The sequence below is a fragment of the Sebastes umbrosus genome, chromosome 12, assembly GCF_015220745.1.
Source record: "Sebastes umbrosus isolate fSebUmb1 chromosome 12, fSebUmb1.pri, whole genome shotgun sequence".
NCBI classification, from domain to species: domain Eukaryota; kingdom Metazoa; phylum Chordata; class Actinopteri; order Perciformes; family Sebastidae; genus Sebastes; species Sebastes umbrosus.
The window spans coordinates 14,094,334-14,117,139 of NC_051280.1; the positions used below are offsets into that span (position 1 = coordinate 14,094,334).

Here is a 22,806-nt window from a genome sequence, read left to right on the forward strand (position 1 = left end):
GGCAGAATATTTTTGGCATCATTGGGCAAAAATTCCATAATAACCTTTCAGCATATTGTAATTCAAGTGGTCTGAGAGAAAACTAGACTTCTGCACTTCCTCATGGCTCTGTTTTCAGGCTTTAAAAAAAATCGAGCCTGTGACAGGAGGCTGGCCAATCACAGGTCATTTCAGAGAGAGAGCGTTCCTATTGGCTGTGTTCTGGCTGGTGGGCGGTGCTTGGTATTGTCTCAACTGATCTCAACATGGCTGCCGGGTCACAAACTTTCTCATTTTACAGCTAAACAGTACACTACAAGATGTTTCTGAAAACATTTGAGGCGAGAAATAGACATTACAGTAACAGAATATTGATTCATATTTGATCAGCGCTGCCTAGTTTGACCGTTTGATCGGAGTTTGCGAGTGATTGACAGCTGCTCAGAGACGGCAGACTCCAGCTCGGCTCTGATTGGTTGTTTTCCTCCGGTCTGTGAAATCTTGCAGATGCCATTAGGAGCACCGGAGAACACCGGAGGACACAGAGGAACATCATTTTCATTTCAGATTACCTGTCAGGAATGAGTGTCCGTTTTATAAAAATAACTTTTTTCAGTCACATTTTCTCCAAATCGACCCACTTGTTGAAACACCTTCAGCAGCATTTACAGCCTAAAGTCTTCTTGGGTATGACATGACAAGCTTTGCACACATTGATTCTGGGATTTTCTGCCATTCTCTGCAGATCCTCTTAAATTTTGTCAGGTTGGATGGGGTCCACTGATGGACAGTCATTTTCTGCCACATCTCTCCTGTTATTTCAGATCCTGCCACTGATCTGCACGGAGAAGGTGGGGTGAGTGGTTCCCCACCTGCATCTCATTCCCTCATTAAGCCCTCGGTACCAGTTTGCCAGATTGTCTGTGTGCAGCATTCGGATTAATTATCTGACCTCCCTCTTTGGACCTTTAACCTTTGGATTACCCTGCCTGCCCCTCATCAGAATGGTTTGTCTCATCTTCTAGGTATGGCCCCTGCCTGCCTGCCTTTGAACCAAATAAAGCTAAACATTGATTGCTACATTTCCAGGTTTCTCCAGAGATGTTCATTTGGGTTAAAATACGAGCTCTGGCTGGGCCACTCAAGGACATTCACAGAGTTATCTCTGAGTCACCTCCTGCGATGTCTTTGCTCGGTTTTTAAAGGTCATTGTCCTGCTGAAGATGAACCTTCAGCTCCTTCTGAGCTCCTGAGTGCTCTGGACCAATTTTCATTAAGGTTATCTCTGTACTTTGCTCCTCTGTTCAGCTTTCCCTCAACACTGACCAGTTCCCCAATCCCTGCCACTGAAAGACACCCCCATAGCGATGGGGCTGCTAACTCTAAGAGGAGAACTGATTGCTTCAAGCTTTTTCCATTTAAGATTTATGGAGGCCACTCTGCTCTTGGGAACCGTCAATGCAGCGGAAATGTTTTTGCAGCCTTCCCTATAGATCTGTGCCTTGACACAACCCTGTCTCTGAGCTCAGCCGGCACGTCCGTCGACCTCATGGATAGTTTTTTGATCTGATAAGACCTGTGAGCTGTGAGACATTATATAAACAGGTGTGTGCCTTTCCTAATCATGTGCAATCAACTGAGTTTACCACAGATGGACTCCAATCAAGGTGGAGAAACATCTCAGAGGTGATCAAGAGAAATGAGAGGCACCTGAGCGAAATTTCAAGTGTCACAGCAAAGGGTCTGAATTTGTGTCAATGTGATATTTCAGTTTTTTTGCTTTGTCATTATGGGGTATTGAATGTAGATTGAGGGGGGATGAATTTAAACGTTATTAGCATATTAGCATAACAAAATGTGCAAAAAAAGATGTCTGAACACTTTCTGATTGTCTGAATATCTTGTCCACTTGGATTTTTCATATTTTATTTGGTCAGCTGTTCAATTCCCAAAAATTTTTTGAAGGTATTATTTCCCAATATCAAACTCTACATTTTTAGAATTTTTCCCAAAGACCTAAAAGTCAATTTAAAGGAAATGCAATACAGTACAACACATTATTTTCTTGCCAGTAAATTGAAAAGTAAGTTTAAGCTTCTCTTCTGCAGCTCAACATGCAGCACCACACACTTTACATTTACAATTTTAACAATAAAGGTAAAATGTCAAGGTTGAGTGCAAATGATCACATCCTGATTTATGCTTTTTGCTTTTACCGTGTTACAGGACCTACTTTTAACCATAACATTATTGGAACAACAGACCAAGATTACAATGTAAAAAATGTTCCCATAGATTACATCAAAGCAATTAAGAAGCATCTGTTGCCAACAAGTCATTCCCTAATGGGAAACACCATTAAATTGACTCTCTTATAGGAGTTCATTGGACAAAATTTAGGCTTATTTATGTCTGTGACACTAAACCTGGAGGTCAGAGGAATGCCGATAGAATAATATACTGTAGCTTAAACCTTTGGCTAATTAAATGCCCTGTGAATGCTGAATATTGGTCTAATTCATCACATTAATCAATTATTTCTGCATTTTATTTCCCCCGAGAGCCTTTGGAGGTCGAGGTTGAGTACAGTTAAAGTGCACTTGAACAGCATTGCTCATATTAAAGAAACGATTCCATTATGATACAGCCGGTTTACTGAATTACCCAGGCTACACTTGAGTCGAAATATCCCAGCAACCATAAACTGGTGCTATCCGGAGGTCCAGTGGAAAATTGGCTGTGCACAAATAATGGCTAAATATATAAAAGCCTGGCTGGAAGAGGAGAGCTGACTGACAGATTATGTGGTGTGATTTAGGTCAGAGGAGAAGTGCTTCAAAAAGCTATTTGTGGTGAATGTGAAGGTCATATTAATGTTGAAATTAATATAGTTTGGGTGGATTTGTTCCCAAATTAGTTTACACCCTAACAAGCGGGTAACTCATTAGAAATATTGTTCAACATTTAAGTTTTAATTATAGCGCATATCCCATCGTTGCCAAAGATACGAAATATGTCTGAATTTTGGGGATAGAAAATCAACCCAATTTCATGGTAAGGCCTATGAATAAGACAACATTATGAGGACATTCTGCGTGTCATGAGAACGAATTTTAGCCTATTTGAGTGTTATTTTTACACCACGCAACAAAACTGCGGTAGCAGCCACAGTTAGCAATTAGGTTTAGGCAACAAAACCCAGTTTTAGGAAAAACATAATTTTGGGGCTTGAAATAAGTATGCACAAGTAAAATCTGTACAGAAAAAACACAACAGAAGTACGGAAAACATGTCACAAACGTAACTTCAAAATAACTCAACAACACTTTGGGGCACGAACATCGGTCTCAAACACTGATCTACCCATCAAAAGCGGTCTTTCTCACTTTGTATTATACGTCACTAGCTCTGAGCGTAGCGTATTTACACGGATGCGTTTACAGTGCAGTCAGTACAGACTACATGGTGTACAAATGACACGCCAAAAGCAAGAACGGCGTTCTTGTTCTTGTTGCATGCAAAATGACTCGCAAATCACACATCATTCATTCATTCCCAATTTGTCAGATACGGACGCACGTTTGCAGTTTTAAACATGTGGTTAACAATAAACAAAACTACTAGGTTATGTTTAGGCAACAAAACTACTTGGTTGAAGAAAAGATCATTGTTTGGGTTAAAATAAGCTTGTTTGTTACGTAAATTAAGTATGTGAGTTAAGTAGGCGTAGTTAACGTAAATAAGTCAACACAAAAAAAAAAAGTTCAATCTTGATTTTGTGTGGTATGTGAAATGAAAGAAATTGGCGTGTTGTTCATACACCATTTGGTGAAACCAGGCTGGACTCTCAGTGTTTTGTGTGGCTCTACATGTGGTGCATGGATCACTGTTGGTGGGCGTGGCTTTGTTGTCTCTCCTGTGCTCTCCCTCCCCTCTACCTGCCTTTGCTCTATTGAGTGGAGCACACCTGAGACTGATACTAATCAGGCAGCAGTATAAAGTCAGACACACACGCCTATGAAAATCACACACGCCGAAATCTGTTCGGTCTCACTAGAGCCTGTCTGTTTTTGAAAGGCCCCAACACTCAGCACTTATCTGACACTCTGGAAAACCAGCCAGGGCGTTAAATACTGACGCTTTGGGACACGAACACCGGTCTGAAACACCGGTCTGCCCATCATAAGCAGTCTTTTTCACTTTTTAATCTACATCACTAGCTCTGAGCGTAGCATAAAACGCAGATGGGTTTACATTAGTCATTACAAACTACATGGTGTACAAATGACGCTCCAAAAGAAAGAACGCCGCTCTTATTGCACGCAAAATGACTGCAAATTATGGTGTCATTCATACACCATTTTTACTGTAACTGGGTTGATAAAATGATGCACAAGACACCTAGAATATTTCTATTTGAAGGAATGGTGCATCTTAAAAACCACAGGTTTAAATATTTGACCCTGATTTCATGTTTTTACAGTGTAATGTCATATTCTGTAGCTAATATGATAGCTTATTTTTAGTGGTATAAGATATATTTTTTTCAACTTAAAGCTGGGATTTCCAACCCTTTTGTTTATTTTAGTTGAACTTTGATTATAGTTACTTTCGTTGACAAATGAATCTGTTGTTTTGTCCAAGTAACTATTCATGGCGTCCTTTATATGTTCCGTCTCCTTTGTCTGTTTTTGTGAAGCCATAATACTCAGCACTTAGCTGACACTCTGGAAAACCAGCCAGGGCGTCAAATACTGATGCTTTGTCACGGCCGTCGGCGTCTGATACCGCCGAGCAAGTCACCCTTTAGCACCTGTATAAGACGCAACGTTTTTTCCATTAACTACAATGTAAACAGTACTTTTTCTTCCAACCCTCCTAGCTGGTTAGCCAAATAGCAAAGAAACTGATATTTCATGATGCAAATTGTGCATGAAACACCTGCGAACACCAAAAAGTTCAAGTAGCATTTTAACAGCACAAAATTAATCACATTCAGTTCTGTGAGAAGGTTGTGTTATTTCACTTTAATGAGGGAAAAAAGCTTCTCGCAGTTTTGTTAATTATAGGCTGAAGATTATGCGTCTTTATATGAAGAGATTCATCAGCAATGTGAATGTAACCATGTCATTGATTAGATCAATTTGAATATAAATGACATTCAATTTTGGGGCGCAGTGGGATGATTTAATGCTCACATTTGTATGATGAAAACGGGACTGGAGCTTTAAATCTGCACTGAAGTAGGGAAAAAACATAATCAAGCTTTCAGGATCCTTCATTCATTCAGCAAAGGAATAGCATGTTGTTTTTCTTTCCCACATACTGAATCCCTATAAGTAAAATGAAGAAGACATAATTTGAACAACAGTTCTCCCTGCTGGCTGAATATGGGGACTACACTACAAATATCCTTCAAATGGATCTCTTAGTTCAATCTCTATATGGATATATACATATTGTTACTCTGGGTGTTACCCTGTGGGTAAAAGCTGTTTCGTAGTCTGTTTGTGTGTGTTTTAATTGTCCTGTATCTCCTTCCGGACGGAAGGGGAGTAAACAGTACATGTCCAGGGTGGGTGGGGTCTTTGGTAATACAGCTGGCTTTCTTACAGAGCCGGCCAGCGTATAGGTCACTGAGGGGGTGTAATGTGGTCCCAATCACTTTTTCTGCCATCCTCACCACCCGCTGCAGGTCCCTCCTGTTCTCCACTGTGCAGCTAGCAAACCACACAGTGCAGCAGTAGGTCAAGAGGCTCTCAATGGTTGCCCTATAGAAGTTGATCAGCAGGTGTTGAGGAAGGTGAGCCTGCTTCAGCTTCCTGAGGAAGAAGAGTCTAATCAAATTTGACCATGGTGTTAGTGGGGTGAATAGTTGAGCAGTCATATGTGAAGAGGGAGTAGAGAAAAGGACTGAGGATGCACCCCTGTGGTGTTCCAGTGCTCAGGGTCAGAGTGGCTGAGGTGTGGTCCCCCATCCTGACACACTGGGGTCTGTTCCTGAGGAAGTCCAGGACGTCCTCCGTACCATTCACGGACACTTCTGTTAATCCTAAAACGGAAAATTATGTAGAATTACAGTATATCCTCCGTACCTAGAGAAATAGCTGGCCTAACCTTTACATTATAGAGGGAAAACAGACGCTAACGCTAGCATTTGAACGTTACCTATCGGTCTCTGCGGACCACCTTAGGCTAAAACTGGGGCTAACCTCACCTGACGTCCACTGAAGTCAAAATATATGCTTTGGTTAAACGTAAATTACAATACCAAACTTGCGTTAGTCTCAAAATCAGTCATCAAAACATTCCTGGCGTATCTGGTAACGTTAATGGTTGACAACAGCTGAACCAAACAACAAAACAGCTTTCCAACTAAACGATACTGAGCTAACGTTAAGTCCTTAACATAAATCATTTTCGTTAGACGTTAATTGTTGATCTTTTACCACAGAAGTGAGAAAGGTTTCTCCAAATTCAAAATTTGAACTTAACTTTGCCGTGTGGTCTCATGTGATTTCCAACTTTGACGCTAGCGGAGGTTCTTCTTTCCACAATGCAATGCGTATTTTAAAATACGGGAAAAACTCCAGTGAAAATTCGATACAGAAAATTCCTTCATATTAACACGGTACATTGGCCCGTATTTTTACAGACTTTTCTTAGAGTGTATATATTGATACAAATCAAATTGTACAAAAATATAATATTACACATATGCTACAATAAAACCAACTTAAAATATGGACTACAGATTCAATTGTATAATGAGAAGGAATAGGAAATGCATTTTTAGTGCTGTTTTCTCAGCATTACATGGAGCGTGTTTAGGGATGCAAACCAGGAGGTGGCGGTATGCAACAAAAAGTAGTGGTACTAATGTGGACAAAAATATCAGAGGTGCAAATACTCAGTGCCGGTAAGTACCGACCCAATTCAGACACTGATACAGAGTTTAATAAAATATCTGTATACTGCAGGTAATATAGTTTATTATCAGGTACACCTTGCAAGAACTACAATCTTATATAATACAATGTAATTTTATGATATATTTTTTTTAAGTATTTGAAATTATAAAATCAAATTTTTATTTTTTTTATTTTACTGCAATTCACTTCTGATAAATTTGGTGTTATTTCAATGGAATAGCCTTCTTTCTTTCCTTGTTTCCCCATTCATTTGACCTTTAATTTACTCTATGCCTATACCCTTTAGTTTGCCTATTTTTTTTTCAGTGACGTGACACTATGTGTTTTCTATTATACACCTGGTGGACAGGTGTGTGAGAAAATGAAATCATGCAAAAGAAAACACACACACAGTCAGCACTGGGTTTCATAGCACCAACAGGCCTTTTTCACAGCAGACTTTTTGACTTGTCACAGTCGGAAGAGCGCAGGTGAAACTGAAAACATCGACAATGGCTCAGTGTCCCCGTAAGCTACTCCAGTGAGCCAGCATGCACAATACCAGGGCCTCTCCTTAGTGGAACACAGCTATCATTAATGTTATTAAATACACCTGTGATTCTCCCGCAGTGACATGTCAAAATGTTTTTTGGTCTATAGACCTTTTCATTGCCATTCTGTTGCTAGGGCAACAGCTTTGGTCCAAGTTTACTCCCTGTCAGCTTCTGCATTAACAAACATTACAAAGGGGCCCATTTAAAATGTTCATGTTGTCAAGTCTGAAAAAGTCTATTGTGCATGTTGACTCACTGTCACTCCCACTGGAACACCTGAATAGAGCAGAGTCATAGTAAGTGTTACGAGCTACACCTTTGCTTCTCCTACTGTGACAAGTCAACATGTCTGCTGTGAAAAAGGTCTATGCCTGTAAAAGGTCCATGATGGAAAAGTTGTTTTTCTAATGAACTCATTACTGACAGTGTGTAGGAGTACCTATAGTGAAATAAAGTTTGTATAATTCTCTCTCTAATAAGTTGTGAAGCAGTTTTGAATAAAAAGAACACCATCACAATTACAATTTATTAACCATGATCTATAACATGAACAGGGGTAAGGTGCAATATGTGCACAGCATTAACACGAGCGGCTTTGGAAAAACATGGTGAAATGGTGAGTCATACATCCATCTGAGATGCATGGAAATATACAAGATGGGATTTACAGAAACATAAAAATCTGGGGTTCTTGTTTTCCTAGTGAAGGAGAAACATACTCATTTGTCACTCATACTGAATTCATAATTCACAGTGAAGTACCACCAGAATGACAATGAGTTTAATATGCACTTTTAAGATGACAAAATGTGCTTCACAAAACCTTCATAATTGATGCATCCATTAGCATCCTCCTGGTTTTGCATCAGCTGCTCCACCTCGTCTTCCCTCATCTTCTCACCTGCGGTCCATAAGGAAGAAAGCAGGACGACAGTCAGCTCAGTACGCGTCCTTATAATGACGGCCTCGGGATAATCAGTTTGTGGTAAAAACTGTTCAACTCACCCAGTGTTGCCAGAACATGCCTGAGCTCAGCTCCCATAACCGTGCCGTTCCCCTCCTTGTCGAATACCCTCAGACCCTCCACAAAGTCCTCATATGTTCCACGGTCCTTGGCCCTGCAGATGTGTTGGTGCATGGGAAGGAACTGGTCAAAGTCAAGCATCTTGGTCTGCATGTCTGTGGGGAGAAAAAAGTGGTTTCTACCAAAGAAAAGGAAAACTGGACCGACTTCAGTCATCACAACGTTGAACTTTATTTGAACAGATGCTGCCTTTGAAACCACATTCAACTCAGAGTATTAACACCAATCTGACTGTGCACAACCACTCAGCATACTGATGGTGCATACAACCCACCTTCAGGTTTGGGCTTTCCAAGGACATGCATGATCTCTGTGTTGGTAGGATTCTGGCCCAAAGCCCGGATCAGGTCGCCACACTGGGCGTAAGTGATTTTCATCTCGTTGGCTGGTGTCCTGTCAAACAGCTGGAAAGAATCTTTGAAGTCTGAATACAAATTTAAAGGAAAGGGCGATGAGGAAAGGCCTTGAGGATGCTTCAAAGAAATGATGTTTAACGGCAACCCTCAGATAAAAGTCTCCTCTGCTAAAAGACAGAGAGTCAAACCCTAAAACGTGTCCCACTCTACTTTGAATGACATGTGCCTTTATCGCAATTCAACAGGATCAACTTGGAAATGTTTACTTTAAAATAATACCCCTGAACCGCTGTATCATCAGCTGTTGCTGAACATTTCTCACACACTAATGGAGAGCATGATCACACAAAATCCCTCCGTAAATAGCCGACAGTCCAACCTTACCCTCAATTTGCTCGGGGGTGAATTCCAGCTGAAAAGAGACAAAGCAAACACGGCGGTTAGATCCTGCTGATTGTTCAGGATTTAGTGCAGTTCACAAGGCAAGTGAGTGGGATTTACAGCAGAGGAAATAAATTAAATAGAAACCGTTAAGGCTTTGCCTCCACCTTTTTATCGTGCCAATCCTACAGATCAAGTTACTAATCATAGTGCATTGTTTATCAGTGACCTTGGTCTGTTCTCACAGTCTGTCTGCTACTGTCAGCCTTGTTTGAGTTTATTTTTAGATGCAATACGTGGCATGGAATGTTTGATACTGTAAACACCAGCAGGATCTAAATTACAATCTCAACGAGGTCTAGAAACGCAATCAACCACATGAAGGTGGTTCAAAACTTTAACCCTGAGACCCTGTTAAGAACTTTATTTTCAAAGAAAAAATCATTTTTTTAAGTGAATATCAGAGGGTCAAATAAATTGTACATAACAGTATTTTGGTGCTCTACAGCAGAGAAAGACATAACCGTTAAACCATCGTTCTGAATACCCCTGACAAATGAGGACTATTTATACTGTATATTTTAGCCTCCCCTCAGATAGCTTCTGTCTGTCTGGATATTTCTTTGTAAAAATATTATCCAAACACTCATCTAAGCATGTTTAAAGATGGATGCTGATGGATGTAATTATCTATATTTTCCTTCCTCCCGGGTTTTCCCACCCCCCTTTTGCCCTCAGAGGAATGGTGCGGGTGGTCCGCTATTCACAGACATAATGAAAATCATATTTTGTGGCTTTTAACCGCGCCTCATTGTAACATGGCGGCTCCCTCAACCAGGAAAACATTTGTCTATTGAAAAGGGGCCAAGTCAGCAGAAGATCTTTCCATGATGTCTGGTATCAGCGAGTTTGCCTCCGAACCTCCCCCTAACAAGAAGTCACAGCTTCTTTAACTGCATGACACCATTTATTATGCACGTTTGAAGTTTAATAAAGAGCCGAAATAACTATAAATATAATACAAATTGTCAGCATAACCATAACCCATTCAAATGGCTGTACAGTTTTGCTTGCACTGCCAAGTTTAGGTCACAAGGGGTCTCTGATACTCTTTAAACACCAGGTTGCTTGGAAACCAGGGACCATTTTCTATGAAATCTCCTTATTAGTAATAAGATAAATATAAATACTACTATGATAACAATAAAAAAAAAATGTATATGTTAAGTTTAATTTCCAGTGTGAGTAATCATTGGTTAATTAAAAGATTAAAACACTCTTAATATTGCTGTTTTTCTTTTGTTTTTACCGTCACTGTTGAAGGGTCAAACTCCGGGGTCTTAGGGCGCTCGGGCTCTGGGGGTTTGGGCGGTGCTGCTGCTGCGGGTTTCGGCTCTTCCTTCTTCTTTGGGGCCATCGCAAGACGCTCTCAGGAGACAAAAGTGGAGGACGGACACAGCAGAGGGATCCGGCACACTGCGGTCAGGTCCCTTTATCCCCTGTCCACAGGTGTCATGTCCTCCACCCCCCTGCAATGCCCAACCACACTGCCAACAATAAGAGCAGGACTATAAAAGGATATGCCGTTGTGCTTCTATTTAAGACAATGGTTGCTGTTGTGTGTGTCCATCATCAAGATACGGATGATGGAAAACTATATTAGCTGAATATCCCACGCCTGGGACCTTCTTTTAATCAGGCTATTTCCATCAACACGAGTGAGACCTTTGTGTGACCTCCCTTATCATGGACTGTGTGGTGGTTATTAATGAGGAGTGGATGAAGACAATCATTACTGGACAAGAGGAGGGTTGAAGTTGTTTAAATTGCAATGCCACAATGATGTCTAATGGGAGGTGGGAGCTGTAATTATCCTTGATTTTTATTCAAAATTGCAGCCAATGACACGGCAGTATTCTTCACTGTGCACATGCTGTGCCTGGACACGTGTTTATGATGACCATTTATCTGGTCTGATCAGAGGGATTTGCAGAGCATTAAACTCAAATCTTCGGACCAAGATAGGATTCACAGAACGATGCTGTCTGATCTCGGACTTTCGAGTGTGGTTTCAGTTTATGTGAAGAAAATCTCTCCTAAAGCTAGGGTTGGTAAACATCTTCAAAACCATTTTTTGTTATATTTGTTGAAATTCTCATCCTGACAGTATCAATAAATCAATGTCAGTGGCTGTCGCAGGACTGTAATAAGCCTGTCGAATCGTTATTGATAATTTTCGGGGAGTGGCTTTGGAGGGAGGCCTGAAGGGACGGACTGTCAGTGTTGCCGGCTTGGCGGATTTTTCTCATTAGATTTAGCGACTTTTGGAGCTAGTACTGCTAGCTGCTTTACTTGACCGATCCTAAGTCCTATCCTCCTTAATTACTGTTGCTAGGTTGGACAAGCTTGACAAAAAGAAACATACTTCAACATACTTTGGGGCAGCACGAAGCAGAGATAATATAAACAAAGGACCGAAATCGGACGAAATCATGCAGGTTCACCAGAAACTCCCTCAGCTCAGAACTCCAGCAGCAACCTGCCATCGGACCTCCGGCGGGAGGTGGAGAGCTCTGCTCCCTCCTCCGGCCAAGAGCAGAGCTTCGCCTCCCCTCTGGAAGCCAACACTGACACCACGCTGCTGGAGGCCCAGGCCGTATCGCTGGGCCCGCTGGAGGGAAAGGAGGCATGGGAGAACCAGAACCAGGACGGTGCAGGGCAGACTGTCAGACCCTGCTGCTACAGTAAAATTAGGTTTTCTAAAAGGTCTCTGGTGCTCGGAAACACTACCGCTTTTGTCCACAGGGACCGCCAAAATCGAAACAAAATGAAACTTCCTCATAGCAATTGTGACTACAATGTAATGTGTCTGTGAAGATTGTGACACCAATGTAATATGACTTACATGTTAAGGTTACCTTTGAACAAACGTAGCATATGTAAGTACATGGATAACCCAATAGGAAAGGGGAACCAGGGTTCTGCCGGGTTCCAAGCTTGCTCAACTGTTATTGGAGCACAGAGCGAAAAGGGGCGGGACATAGGAAGGGTCAATCGGAAAAGAGTTGGCAACACTGGGCTGGGTTTTTCAGTTGGATATTTTTTTAAATCTAGCGTACTCTTGCTGTTTTCTTCTTTTAAAGCTGAGTGTCAATAACATAAAAGTCAAGAAAGTAATGTAGGATGAAACGTAGTGCCGCTTTGTGAAGCTGCCATTCACACTTGGAGACGAGACAAGCATTGTAGACAGAAGGCAGCCAAGGTCGTGTTTTCGGTGTTTGCATCGTTATGAAATAAAGATGTTCATTTCAAGGCCTTCTAAAGAACCTTTACTTTCCAATAACATTTTTTTTACACTGCGTCCACACTTTAACCTATTTATCCACGGATAGAACTACAAGCACACCTTAAGAAAACGCTAGTAACTGACATGCCTCCAGCTACAGATTTCACCGGTCACAAGACAATTGAGGCAATGGAGCATTCAGTGTTTATGCTCTGAAAGTATGGAACAGCTTATTACTAGGAACTACCTTTTTATTTTTTTTTTTTTAAGCATTTTTGTCTGGTTTAGTTTTTTCCTTGTTGTTGGTGTATTGATGTGTTTTTGTCTGCATTGTGAGGCTGTGCTTCACAAACAAACTTGAACTAAATATTTTTGCAATTAATCAAAACAGGCTGAACATGTTTATTGCTTAGAAGGATGTAACAGTACAACGTAACATTGGGCAGCTCATTTAAATTTGACTGAAGTCATAAATAAAACCATAAATAACCATAATTACCATAATTATGAGGGTTTGAATTGTTTGTTTGCTGTAATTAAAGGCTCGCAGTTTTCAGTATTTTTCTGCTGTTGAAAAGAACATTTTGATTTGTGTGTGGGTGTTGCAATCTTTTTTGACTGTTTCTATTGATATATGGAGAATTAAATATGACTCATTCACAAATAAACGAGCAAAAGAGAAGACAATTCCTCCTGCAACTCTTTTTTACACTAATATTTTTTTAATTTTTCATGTAAAGGATGTGTTCCCCTTCCACATATCATCTATGGACTTACATTCCTTTGTTTTTGCTCTACAAATATGTCACTCCACAAATGCTCTGGGCTTGTATGTGAAGTATGGGCTCCCACCTATCTCATGTGACAAACCAATCAAGTCAATAGTGGCAAATGGTGAAATCCATTGTCAGCAAGTGCATTCAAAGCGTGGCCTGCAGCAGCATTTGTTGAGCTAACAATGCAGCACAACATAACTTCCATTTGCATTTAAACCTTAGGAAACTGCTTTTTCAAAGGAAATCAATGGGTTTTGAAATCTCCTGTTCATAATGAAAGACAAAGACTTTTAAGTTAATATGAATTTTGAATGAGCTGTGAGATCGCCTTTGCTCTGCAACAACACATTGGAAAAAAAACAACAATATTGTGAGCCTGAACAGAATAATTTCACTGATGATGATAATCCAGTTGTCATGCATGATTTAAAGGTCCCATATTATAAAAAAGTGAGATTTTAAGCTGACAGTATAAGGAAAATACAAGTTTTTTTGAACATTACAGCATGTAAACATGTTCTAGTAGAAACTCAAAATACAAGTATGAACCTGAAAATGAGCATGATATGGGACCTTTAAACAAAATACACCAACTTCAGTCAAACACAAAACTTTATGAACTAACTGGTGGAGGTTAAATTAAACTTCTTGGGGATGATGTCAGAGACGATAGAGGATGGTGGCTCACATTAGCAAGACCTGTCAGTAGCGATTGTGCATGGCATGTTTAGGATTGCTGAAGACAAAGAGACTTTTTGATATATTGCAGGTTGATATTGTTCACTGATGCATGAGAATAAAATTAAGAGAATCACACACAGAAAAATAATCAGGCTGCCTCTCTTGCTCCGGCTCACTGTGGCCTGGTCTGCCGCGGAGGAGACGTGACATCTGAGCATAAAATAATCACCAGATTAGAGCGTGCTGGAGAAATAATAAGTCATGGCTGCAGTTTGTTCCTCATTATTTTCAAACAGCACATGACTGGAGTGGTCAGTGTCTGGCTGGAGCTAACCTACATACAGTAGAGACACAGACGGAAACATCGTATATCAGTCCGATTATAAACGGATTCAGCCCTACATAGCTCAGCACCGACACCCCTTCAGATCCCACCAGGTGACTGACAGGCTGCAGCAACAATTCACGACATGGCTAACCGCATAGAGTCAAGCTTTTAATGACCTATCCAATTTGCTATTTTGGAGTTAGTCTGTTAACCTAGCTGGTATGTACCCTGGAGTGGCTCCAATCTGTGGACAATGCCAATTGTTAGCTGGACCCATCAGATGACCTTCAGTGCAGCTGTAGCCTTTGTGTTTTAACAGCCTGGATAAAAGCAGGGCTGTTACAGTATATAATTACCCCGAAAAAGTGGTAATGCAGTTCAGATGTGTCACTAAAAAGACACAAAAACCACAAGTTAGAATCGTTAATTAGGTGTCCAAAATGTCTCTGCCATGTAGTTAGATTCTGAGGTAATATATCTCACCCTGCTGTATGTGCTGTGATGGTGCACGAGTGTGAAATCCAGTTAAGGAAGATAAAGAGAACCCTATTTTCAGAAGGAGGAGGTGGGTGATGAAAAGGAGAAACGCTCCGAAAACCGATTGCGGTGGCCTCACCTGACAGGAAAGGGTTACGGCAAGAATTTTAAATCATTCAGCCAAGAGTTTTGACAAATCTTAAAGGAGCAGTCTGCAACATGTAGGGGGATATATATTGGCAGAAATGGAATATAATATTAATAAGTATGTTTTCTTTAGCGTAAAATCAGCTGAAAATACGAATTGTTGTGTTTTTGTTACCTTAGAATGAGCTGTTACAGAGCGGGTCCTCTTCACGGAGCCCGGCCGCCATGTTTCTACAGTAGCCCAGAATGGACAAACCAACCCATGGCTTTTGATAGGTGCCATTCGCGTTTTCACGTCGGCCACCGTAGATCTCCTAGACGCTTGGCACACAGGAGAAGTTTCAGTTGGTTGCAATCTGCAACCTCACCGTTACACACTGCATGTACTTGTTCTAACTGCATGTTTGTAAAATTAGATGATCATGAGTATTTATTTGGAGTTACTTACATTATGTAATACACATTTTGCCAATTGCATCATGAATAATAAAGATTGCCTTTTCCAAAAGTGTATTTAAATAAATAAAATAAATAAATATGCAGTCTTGTTCATTTGTGTCACACTACGTATGTGAGTATGTGCATCATTGTAGATGTAAACATAGTTAAAATTAGCATTCATTAGTTGAATAGCAATCAGACATTTAATGATAATCATAAAAATTATATATTGTGATGCTTTTTGTATGCAGAAAATGTCCAATTACTAATATATACCACAGAAAACTGATACATTCACATTGATGAATGTATGTTGAGTTGTGTATTTAAACTCTTAAACTTTTGACCTAACAAAAAAAGCATTAATAGCATCAGAAGACATGAATTTAGAAGTAGTTGTTGTCTAATGTTTGTACCTGTCAATCAATTTGGAAGAGGTAGCATGTTCCAACCTTGCGGCAAGCCTTTTATTTACATTTTGTTAGCTTTAAACTGCAGTATTAAGTGTATATGCAACGCTCTGTAGTTTACATTGACAGACTCCCCCATGGCTCTGTATTACCTCCCTGAGGAGCTGTGGCGACACTGTTCCACTGTGATCATTTACCAGCACTCAGGATATAGTGTGCCCCAGCCAGTGCTAAAACTAATACAGTGGTTAATACACCAGCTGGATTCCTGGTAGATGTGACGTGTTCATTATCAACTCCACAGGGCGGTCAGTGAAGTAAGCGAACATGTAATTAAATTGTCCACTGTCCAGCTATACGACCCGATGTGGTATCCAGTTCAGTGTGCAGTGCCAGGCTGTACGGGCTTCACTCCAACACAGACTAATGCTGCCATGTTGTTGGCACAAATCCTTATTTAGTAAAGATAAACACAGTTTTTTGGGGGTACTCACAGCTGGATTTCCGTTAAAACGTTTTTCATAGCAAACATTTTAACGTCTTAATAAACAACAGTTATGCTGTTCCTGTTTGTGTGTGTTTTTGTGAGCGTGTGGGGGTAACAAAGAGACGACTTATTGAAGTTTCGAACTGTTCCTGGTTCCAGTCTTTCACAATCAATTAAACAAGCCTAACATCAGCATGTGTCCTCAGTGTGTGCCAGTGGAAAGCTTATGCATCAAAGATTAGACACTGAAAAGTATTGTAATTAGGAAGAGGTATGATTTATTCAGAGGCAGGATGTCAGTCTACAGGCCTGAGTTATAAGTTGTCAACATCTGTGGTGTCAAACACCAACAGCAGAGCCAGCAGCTGAGCCACAGCGCCCTCCTTTGGTCACAGGGTAACTAACTGTCACTAAAAGGTAAACCTTTTGAATCCCCAATTTAATTTGTTTTCCTCGTCTCACCTTTTCCACATTTTTTCCATTTTTAAGAGGAGACAAATATATGACCTGATAGATATCAACTTCCTCCGTTGATCACTTACATTAATGCAACTCTTTTTTGAATTAGTAGCTTTAATAGTTTTCTGAAATTTGATGTTTAAATATGCAAATGAGGCATTTTCATATTAAATATGGGATCATTTGCAGAACAGAAATCTGAACATTGGATAAAACCTGCTTCAAATGTCTTGTTTAATTTGGTTGACATATTAGAGTCAAAGGTTTTTACAGAGGGAATTTTGGATATTATCACTCCATAAAGCAGAAAATACTGTCAGCCATAAAAAATCCATTTCCAGCATGTTTTTAGGAATAAAATGTTGTATAAATCAGGCTATGAATAATATATGAACAAATCCCTCTGTAAAAAAACTTCAGAATATAGATTGGAATGAAACTGGAAAGTTTGGTGTGTGTGTAAGTGATACTGAAGTGGAGATTTCTGACTTTGAGAGAACAGCCTTTAAAGATATATACTGTAAAATTCAATACATTTTGAAGACACTACAGGTGAAAAGGGTAACAGATTAGCTAATAGGTATCACCATGAAACTTCTGCAGTTGATTACTTACATTAAGGCAATTCTTTTCTTGTATTTCAAGTATTTATTTTTAAATTGTATGTTAAATATGCAAATGAGGCATTACCTAATGCTAACGTTGGTGAATTTAGGAGAAATCTACACACGCAAATAAGGCAAAGTTTAGCAAAATAAACACATATGTGTATTTTGGATGTTTTCTTTCCACTAGTCTGAAAGAATTCATCTTAATGAAGCAAAATAGCCCAAAATCAAAAAATTGAGTGCATGGGGTGCCTGGGGTGTCATGTGTTTACACACAGAAACAATGAGGTAATTTGGGGCATTTGGATGCTGAGCCCTGCTGAGCAGCATCACTGAATCTTTCTGACATTCCCAAGATAACCTTGTAAAACGTATCCACACATTCATTAGATTAAATCCCCACGCTCCCTGTCCTCTGTGTTATCACCTGCCAGTATCTACCCTGCCCCCTGCTGTACAGCTCTCTTATTCATGAGTCGACAAGAAGAAATAAAGGGATTTATTGAGATACGCTACATGTGTTCATTCTCTGAATTCAACCCAGCTGAGCAGTGGACAGCCTCTCTCCAGCACACAGAACACCCTTGCTGCGAGGCAGCGGTGCTGAAGGGACTGACAAGTGCTCGTTTATCTTAAATTGCATTCAGAGTTGTGATCTGTGCACAGTGCAGAGACGGCATTAAAACTGCAAACGAGCCTCTTCTCGCAGCTGTTCTTAGCTGCCTCAACCCCACCGCTGCTGTTTGTTATTGATCAGTTAAATGATCTGCTGTGTCCACACCATATCTATCCACCAGCCTCCACTATAGTCACATGTTCCTCTTTGGTTTCTTCGGTTGCACCGGGCTGTGAAAAGTAATGATTCTGGCGGTGATGCATGTTAATGGCAAGAGGAGTTCAGCATGTTAAAGGTTAAGATTGTGCAGATAGTGCCTTAGCGTACTGTGTCATGTAATATAAAAAAACATGCATAAAGACAAAGAGTACCTCAATTTATTTCATTTTCTTCAAGATAATTGTTTTGTATGCATATTGGTTTACTTTAATAACCATGGCTGATATTATTATTGTTTCAGTATTATTTTTTTTCTTTTACATGACTTGATTAACAAATACCTGAAGAACTTGGATCAGCTGGAATCAAGCCAAAACTTTTATTTTCATTTAATAGTACCATTGCTTTATTATACAAAAAGTGCATAATATAGAAGTACCCATATCTTTGGGTGATCTTTTGAATGCATTGGGTGTTTCCTTTTAACTCCACCTCCCAGCCCTCGCCCCATTTGCTTCATAGCCCGTCACACTTCCTGGGCGCTTGGTATAAAAGAGGTGGACGTAGTCACCATAACATCACCCATTGGTTTGTGGACTATGGTTTTAAGCCTCGAGTTCGCCTTTTTGGACGTCGCTTTCTTGTTTTTTTGCAACCAGAAGTTACACGAAAGGGTGGAACTTAGTACAACAACAGTGCTGAATAAGACACACAAACACACTGTGAAGGGTTAAAATTCTAAGACGAAAACACGGAATATATGGGATATATACTGTATATGTGTATATGTCAAATTCAAGAACAGCTACTAAATGGACCTTGTGGTGAGACTGTTTTTCTGTTAGAACTCTTTTCCCACTTGCTGTACTTTGACATTAGTTACACTCCCTCGGTTCTGTTTTTGTATTTGGTTGCATATTTTTCTGCCACTGCTATTTTATTGCAAAACACTTTGGTTACTTAGGAATTTGTTGACACTGTTGGACATAGTTGACAGTCAAACATTACAACACAACATTTTGTACTCGACCTGTGTGCGCTACTGCTGCATGTTTTTTTTGCATTTACTGTGTTTCTGATGTAATAGCACAGCAGTTGTTCATTTCATAACAATTTGTTTCAATATCCGCAGTAAATATTGTGTCACGTTTTTTGCTGGACATCCTTTGCAAACACCCTTGTTTGGGTGTTATCAGGTTGATGATAACAAAATGTGACTTGTAATGACTAAATGTATACTTCACCAGGTGGCAAAATGTCTGGCTTTCAAACCCCTCCGTGGAAAAACAAACCACTATTGATATTTGTGTCCGTTCCAGGTCACAGTACAATGTGTCAGACACCTGTTGATGTTATAGCGATTCCTCAGTTGTGTGTGGAGGTCAGTCAAAGTCGTTATATACCTCACGCTCCCTTATCTGTCTGAGCCATATGTTTGATCAAAGTTACCTCAATAGTCATGAAGGCGGAAGAATGAGGTTTGTCGTGATAAAGACGTCCACCTCGGCAGCGTGTATGTGCAACCCGTGTTCACGGTGTCAGGGATGGAGTTTCTCTGACCAGATGTGTTCCTTTATTTACTGTATTTCTGTGGTAGACCTTTGGGTGACCTGAGTGGTCTGGCTGTCAACACAATAAGAGTTGGTTCAGAGAAGATGAGCTGACCCCGATCCAACTGGAAATAGCTTCCTCTGGAGGATCTCACCAATTGTTTTGAGACAAAGGAAGACAATTGGTTGTATTGCATGTCACGTTGATTGTCTTCAAACCACGACTGTAGTGAATGTAAAGCTCTCCCATGCAAATTGAATGTGCCTTTGTCGGGGTTATGTGAAAAGGTGAAAATGTGGGTGGAAAAGTTAATTAAATGTTCATATGGAATAAAAGTATAAATAGAAATGTTCATATGGGCTAAACCATACAGGACAAAAAAAAAAAAAAAGCCCACACATGAAAACCATCATGTGTCCAAAACATACATGTGCTTTGAATTTATATGTGGGTTTTTACACGCGTTTTGGGAAATGCGTCACACAGATATAGGGTTTCAGTGTCCCCATTCCTACATTCTTGCAGATATTTAGACTACATTATATCGCTTCAGTCTTTGCAAGTACAAAAATCAAGCAAATAATGTGTGAATGCTAGCTTGTTTATCTGATTTTGAAAGGTGTTCTATAAAAACACCAGAGATGAACCATTGGCTGAGATGGACAGTAACATCCAATGAAGAGCCAGTTATTGGTTCAGGAAGAAATCTATAGCAGGAAAAAATGAACCAGTGTGATGATAAGATGAAGTGATAAAAAAATCCAATTTTCTGTCAGTGTAATATTTAATAGATTTCTTGTAGACTATCTAAGGAACGAACAAATTTCTCACTTCCTTGAGAACACACTGACTCTTATCATGCAACCGACATAAACGCATGAGAAGAATCGACAAATCAACTTACTATTGAGTGGGACTCAGGCTACGATGGCAGCTTTCCAAGCTCTTTCTAAGGAAATTACACCATCATTTTATATACTTGGCTGCCACAAATGGCTCATTGAATGAGCACCTTACACCCCTAAAGATGTTTGGAATTTGTCCCATGTTCATACGCTCTCATTTGTTTTGTCGCCTGCAACAGATGACATCTGCGAGGCACTCTGGATACTTAAAGAGGGGTGTGGGGGGGGGGGGGGGGGGGGGGGGGATATTAATCATTCCAGATGGATGGTAATAATGATGGTACATATGATGGTGGTTGCTGCAGGGAGGGGTCACAATGTGAAAAATTAACATTTCCATAGCCAGAGATATTTATCATAACCAGGGGTAGTGGCGTGGAGATACAGTAACTGGCTTAAAGGCACATTTAACCTTTCAGAGAGACATTTCAAAAGAAAAGCTTGTACTGTTTTTTTTCTTTTTTCTTTTTTTTTTTTTTTAGAGCGGAGCGATATAAAAAGAGAGACTCTGACAGATTGGAAATGGAGTGGAGATTATGCATATGTCATGAACACGGTCTCCTCTGTTAATCTTCTGGCAGCTTACAATATTTTGAGTTTCCCATGGAGAAGCAGTAGGGTGCAATCTTTCTGCATGGTGGATGAGCAAATGTATGGTCACAGGTCTGTTTATGACAGCTTTCATATTGTTCATTGTCTCTCACCCCAGGAATAACCTTTTCCTGATGGGAAAGAAGCCCGGGCTGATTAAGGTTGATGATATTGCTACAATAATAACATGTCTTTGGAAAGATAAACGCACTGAGTTTTAAAAAAAGGAAGGAAGAAAGGGAAGTGGAAAAACAGGAAAATATATTAATATTCCGAGTACTGTACAAACACGTGTTCATGAACGAGTTTCTAAGGCAGGTGCTAAATGTTTCTTATGAGTTAAAGTAAGAAAAAAACAAGTCATTATGGTTCCATTTGCTTCTCTTTGATTTACTGAGCAAAGCAGCACAGCAGTGGATTGACATCAGGTGCACATTAATGTGCTGTGGACCCCCAATTTCTCCCACTCTGTGTTTCTCTATATGATTCAACACAAATGTATTTAGCAAAATGCCTCATAAGCACAATATAAACCTTAAAGGTGCTAAATGCGAGATTGGGAGCATATCTATGCCTCCGCACTGCTCTCAACATGGCGACGTCTGAGCCGGCGGCTCGTAGCTAACAACGCTAATAGTGCAAACAATGGCAACAGTGCTGACAGAGCTAACAGTGTTAACCTTAGGTGGAACCGGAGGGTTGGTGCTATACTTCCGCGATGACACCATTGGTCATATGAGAGTGACTTCATTCTCTGCTCAGGTAGACATTACTCCATTATATCTTTACATCGCAAATGGTTGTTTGCTGCTATATTAATGCTCAAGATCATATAGAGAACCTTCAAAACTACATTATAACTCTGGGGTCCCTCAGGCTCTGGAGGCCCCAATCATTATAAATTGTAACATGCCTTGATGGTTCATACAATATTAACAAACACATATACAATCAATTAAATTAAATGAAGTTCCATATAGTGAACGTGGAGCCGTCGGGGCCCCTAACTGTCTGGGGCACTTGCCCGCTTTGCCCTGTTGGTAATCCAGAACAAATCATTGACTGAATTATTCGATTTTTTTCCAGGGCTTTCAATTACATCTCGCAGTCTTCCCCAGTGCATGGAGTTTGCTCAACAATCTCCATCCACTGAGGAAGACTATGAGGAAAAAAGTTGCAAAGTGAATCTTGAGTTGAAATTTTGTTTTTGTCAAACTATTGTTTCCAAGCACAAGGCACTTTACGTTCCCCATTTAGTGTTTTAAAGCAGTATATAAACATTTAATAAATGGTTTATAACACACTATAATGAAGTTGGAAACAGCTGTGTTATACTTGATTGTCAGTCATTATCTGTTTATACACCTGTCTCTATTTGGGCGTCCACAGAAGGAATTATAGTTATTGACAAATACATTGAATATATGAATATGAATGCTAAATAAGGATAATATTCAAGGTATCCTTACACAACGGTTTGTATGATATCTTACAAATGATATCGAAGTGAATTAAGTTATTCCTAATTCTTTTTGCGTTCTCCCACGAATGTCCAGCAACACGTGTCAATTTACGCTTGTTACGTGCATACAGTCTTTTCAAAATAAACTTCTCACTTC

At 40.0% G+C, this 22,806-nt stretch overlaps 1 protein-coding gene and 1 long non-coding RNA gene across 2 annotated transcripts; both read right to left on the reverse strand.

Moving 5' to 3' along the window:
- Window positions 1–1,131: 1,131 nt before the first annotated feature.
- On the reverse strand, window positions 1,132–22,016 carry LOC119499409. The gene is made up of 3 exons (XR_005209393.1): window positions 21,913–22,016; window positions 16,224–16,234; window positions 1,132–1,142 (listed from the first exon to the last, which is right to left on the reverse strand). It is a non-coding gene; the product is annotated as an uncharacterized LOC119499409 (long non-coding RNA).
- myl13 (myosin, light chain 13) lies at window positions 7,957–10,741 on the reverse strand. The gene is made up of 5 exons (XM_037788710.1): window positions 10,575–10,741; window positions 9,269–9,296; window positions 8,803–8,952; window positions 8,450–8,623; window positions 7,957–8,345 (listed from the first exon to the last, which is right to left on the reverse strand). The coding sequence occupies exons 1-5, from the start codon at window positions 10,680–10,682 to the stop codon at window positions 8,239–8,241; spliced, it is 567 nt and encodes a 188-aa protein (XP_037644638.1). The 5' UTR covers window positions 10,683–10,741; the 3' UTR covers window positions 7,957–8,238.
- Window positions 22,017–22,806: the final 790 nt, after the last annotated feature.

What these genes read in the sequence shown, in the direction of transcription:
- myl13 (XM_037788710.1), bottom strand. Translation starts at nt 10,682, where the DNA reads ATGGCCCCAAAGAAGAAGGAAGAGCCGAAACCCGCAGCAGCAGCACCG. An exon ending in CACCCCCGAGCAAATTGAGG is followed by an intron (nt 8,953 to 9,268) that starts GTAAGGTTGGAC and finishes ATTTGTATTCAG; the next exon opens with ACTTCAAAGATTCTTTCCAG. An exon ending in TGGAAAGCCCAAACCTGAAG is followed by an intron (nt 8,624 to 8,802) that starts GTGGGTTGTATG and finishes TTCTCCCCACAG; the next exon opens with ACATGCAGACCAAGATGCTT.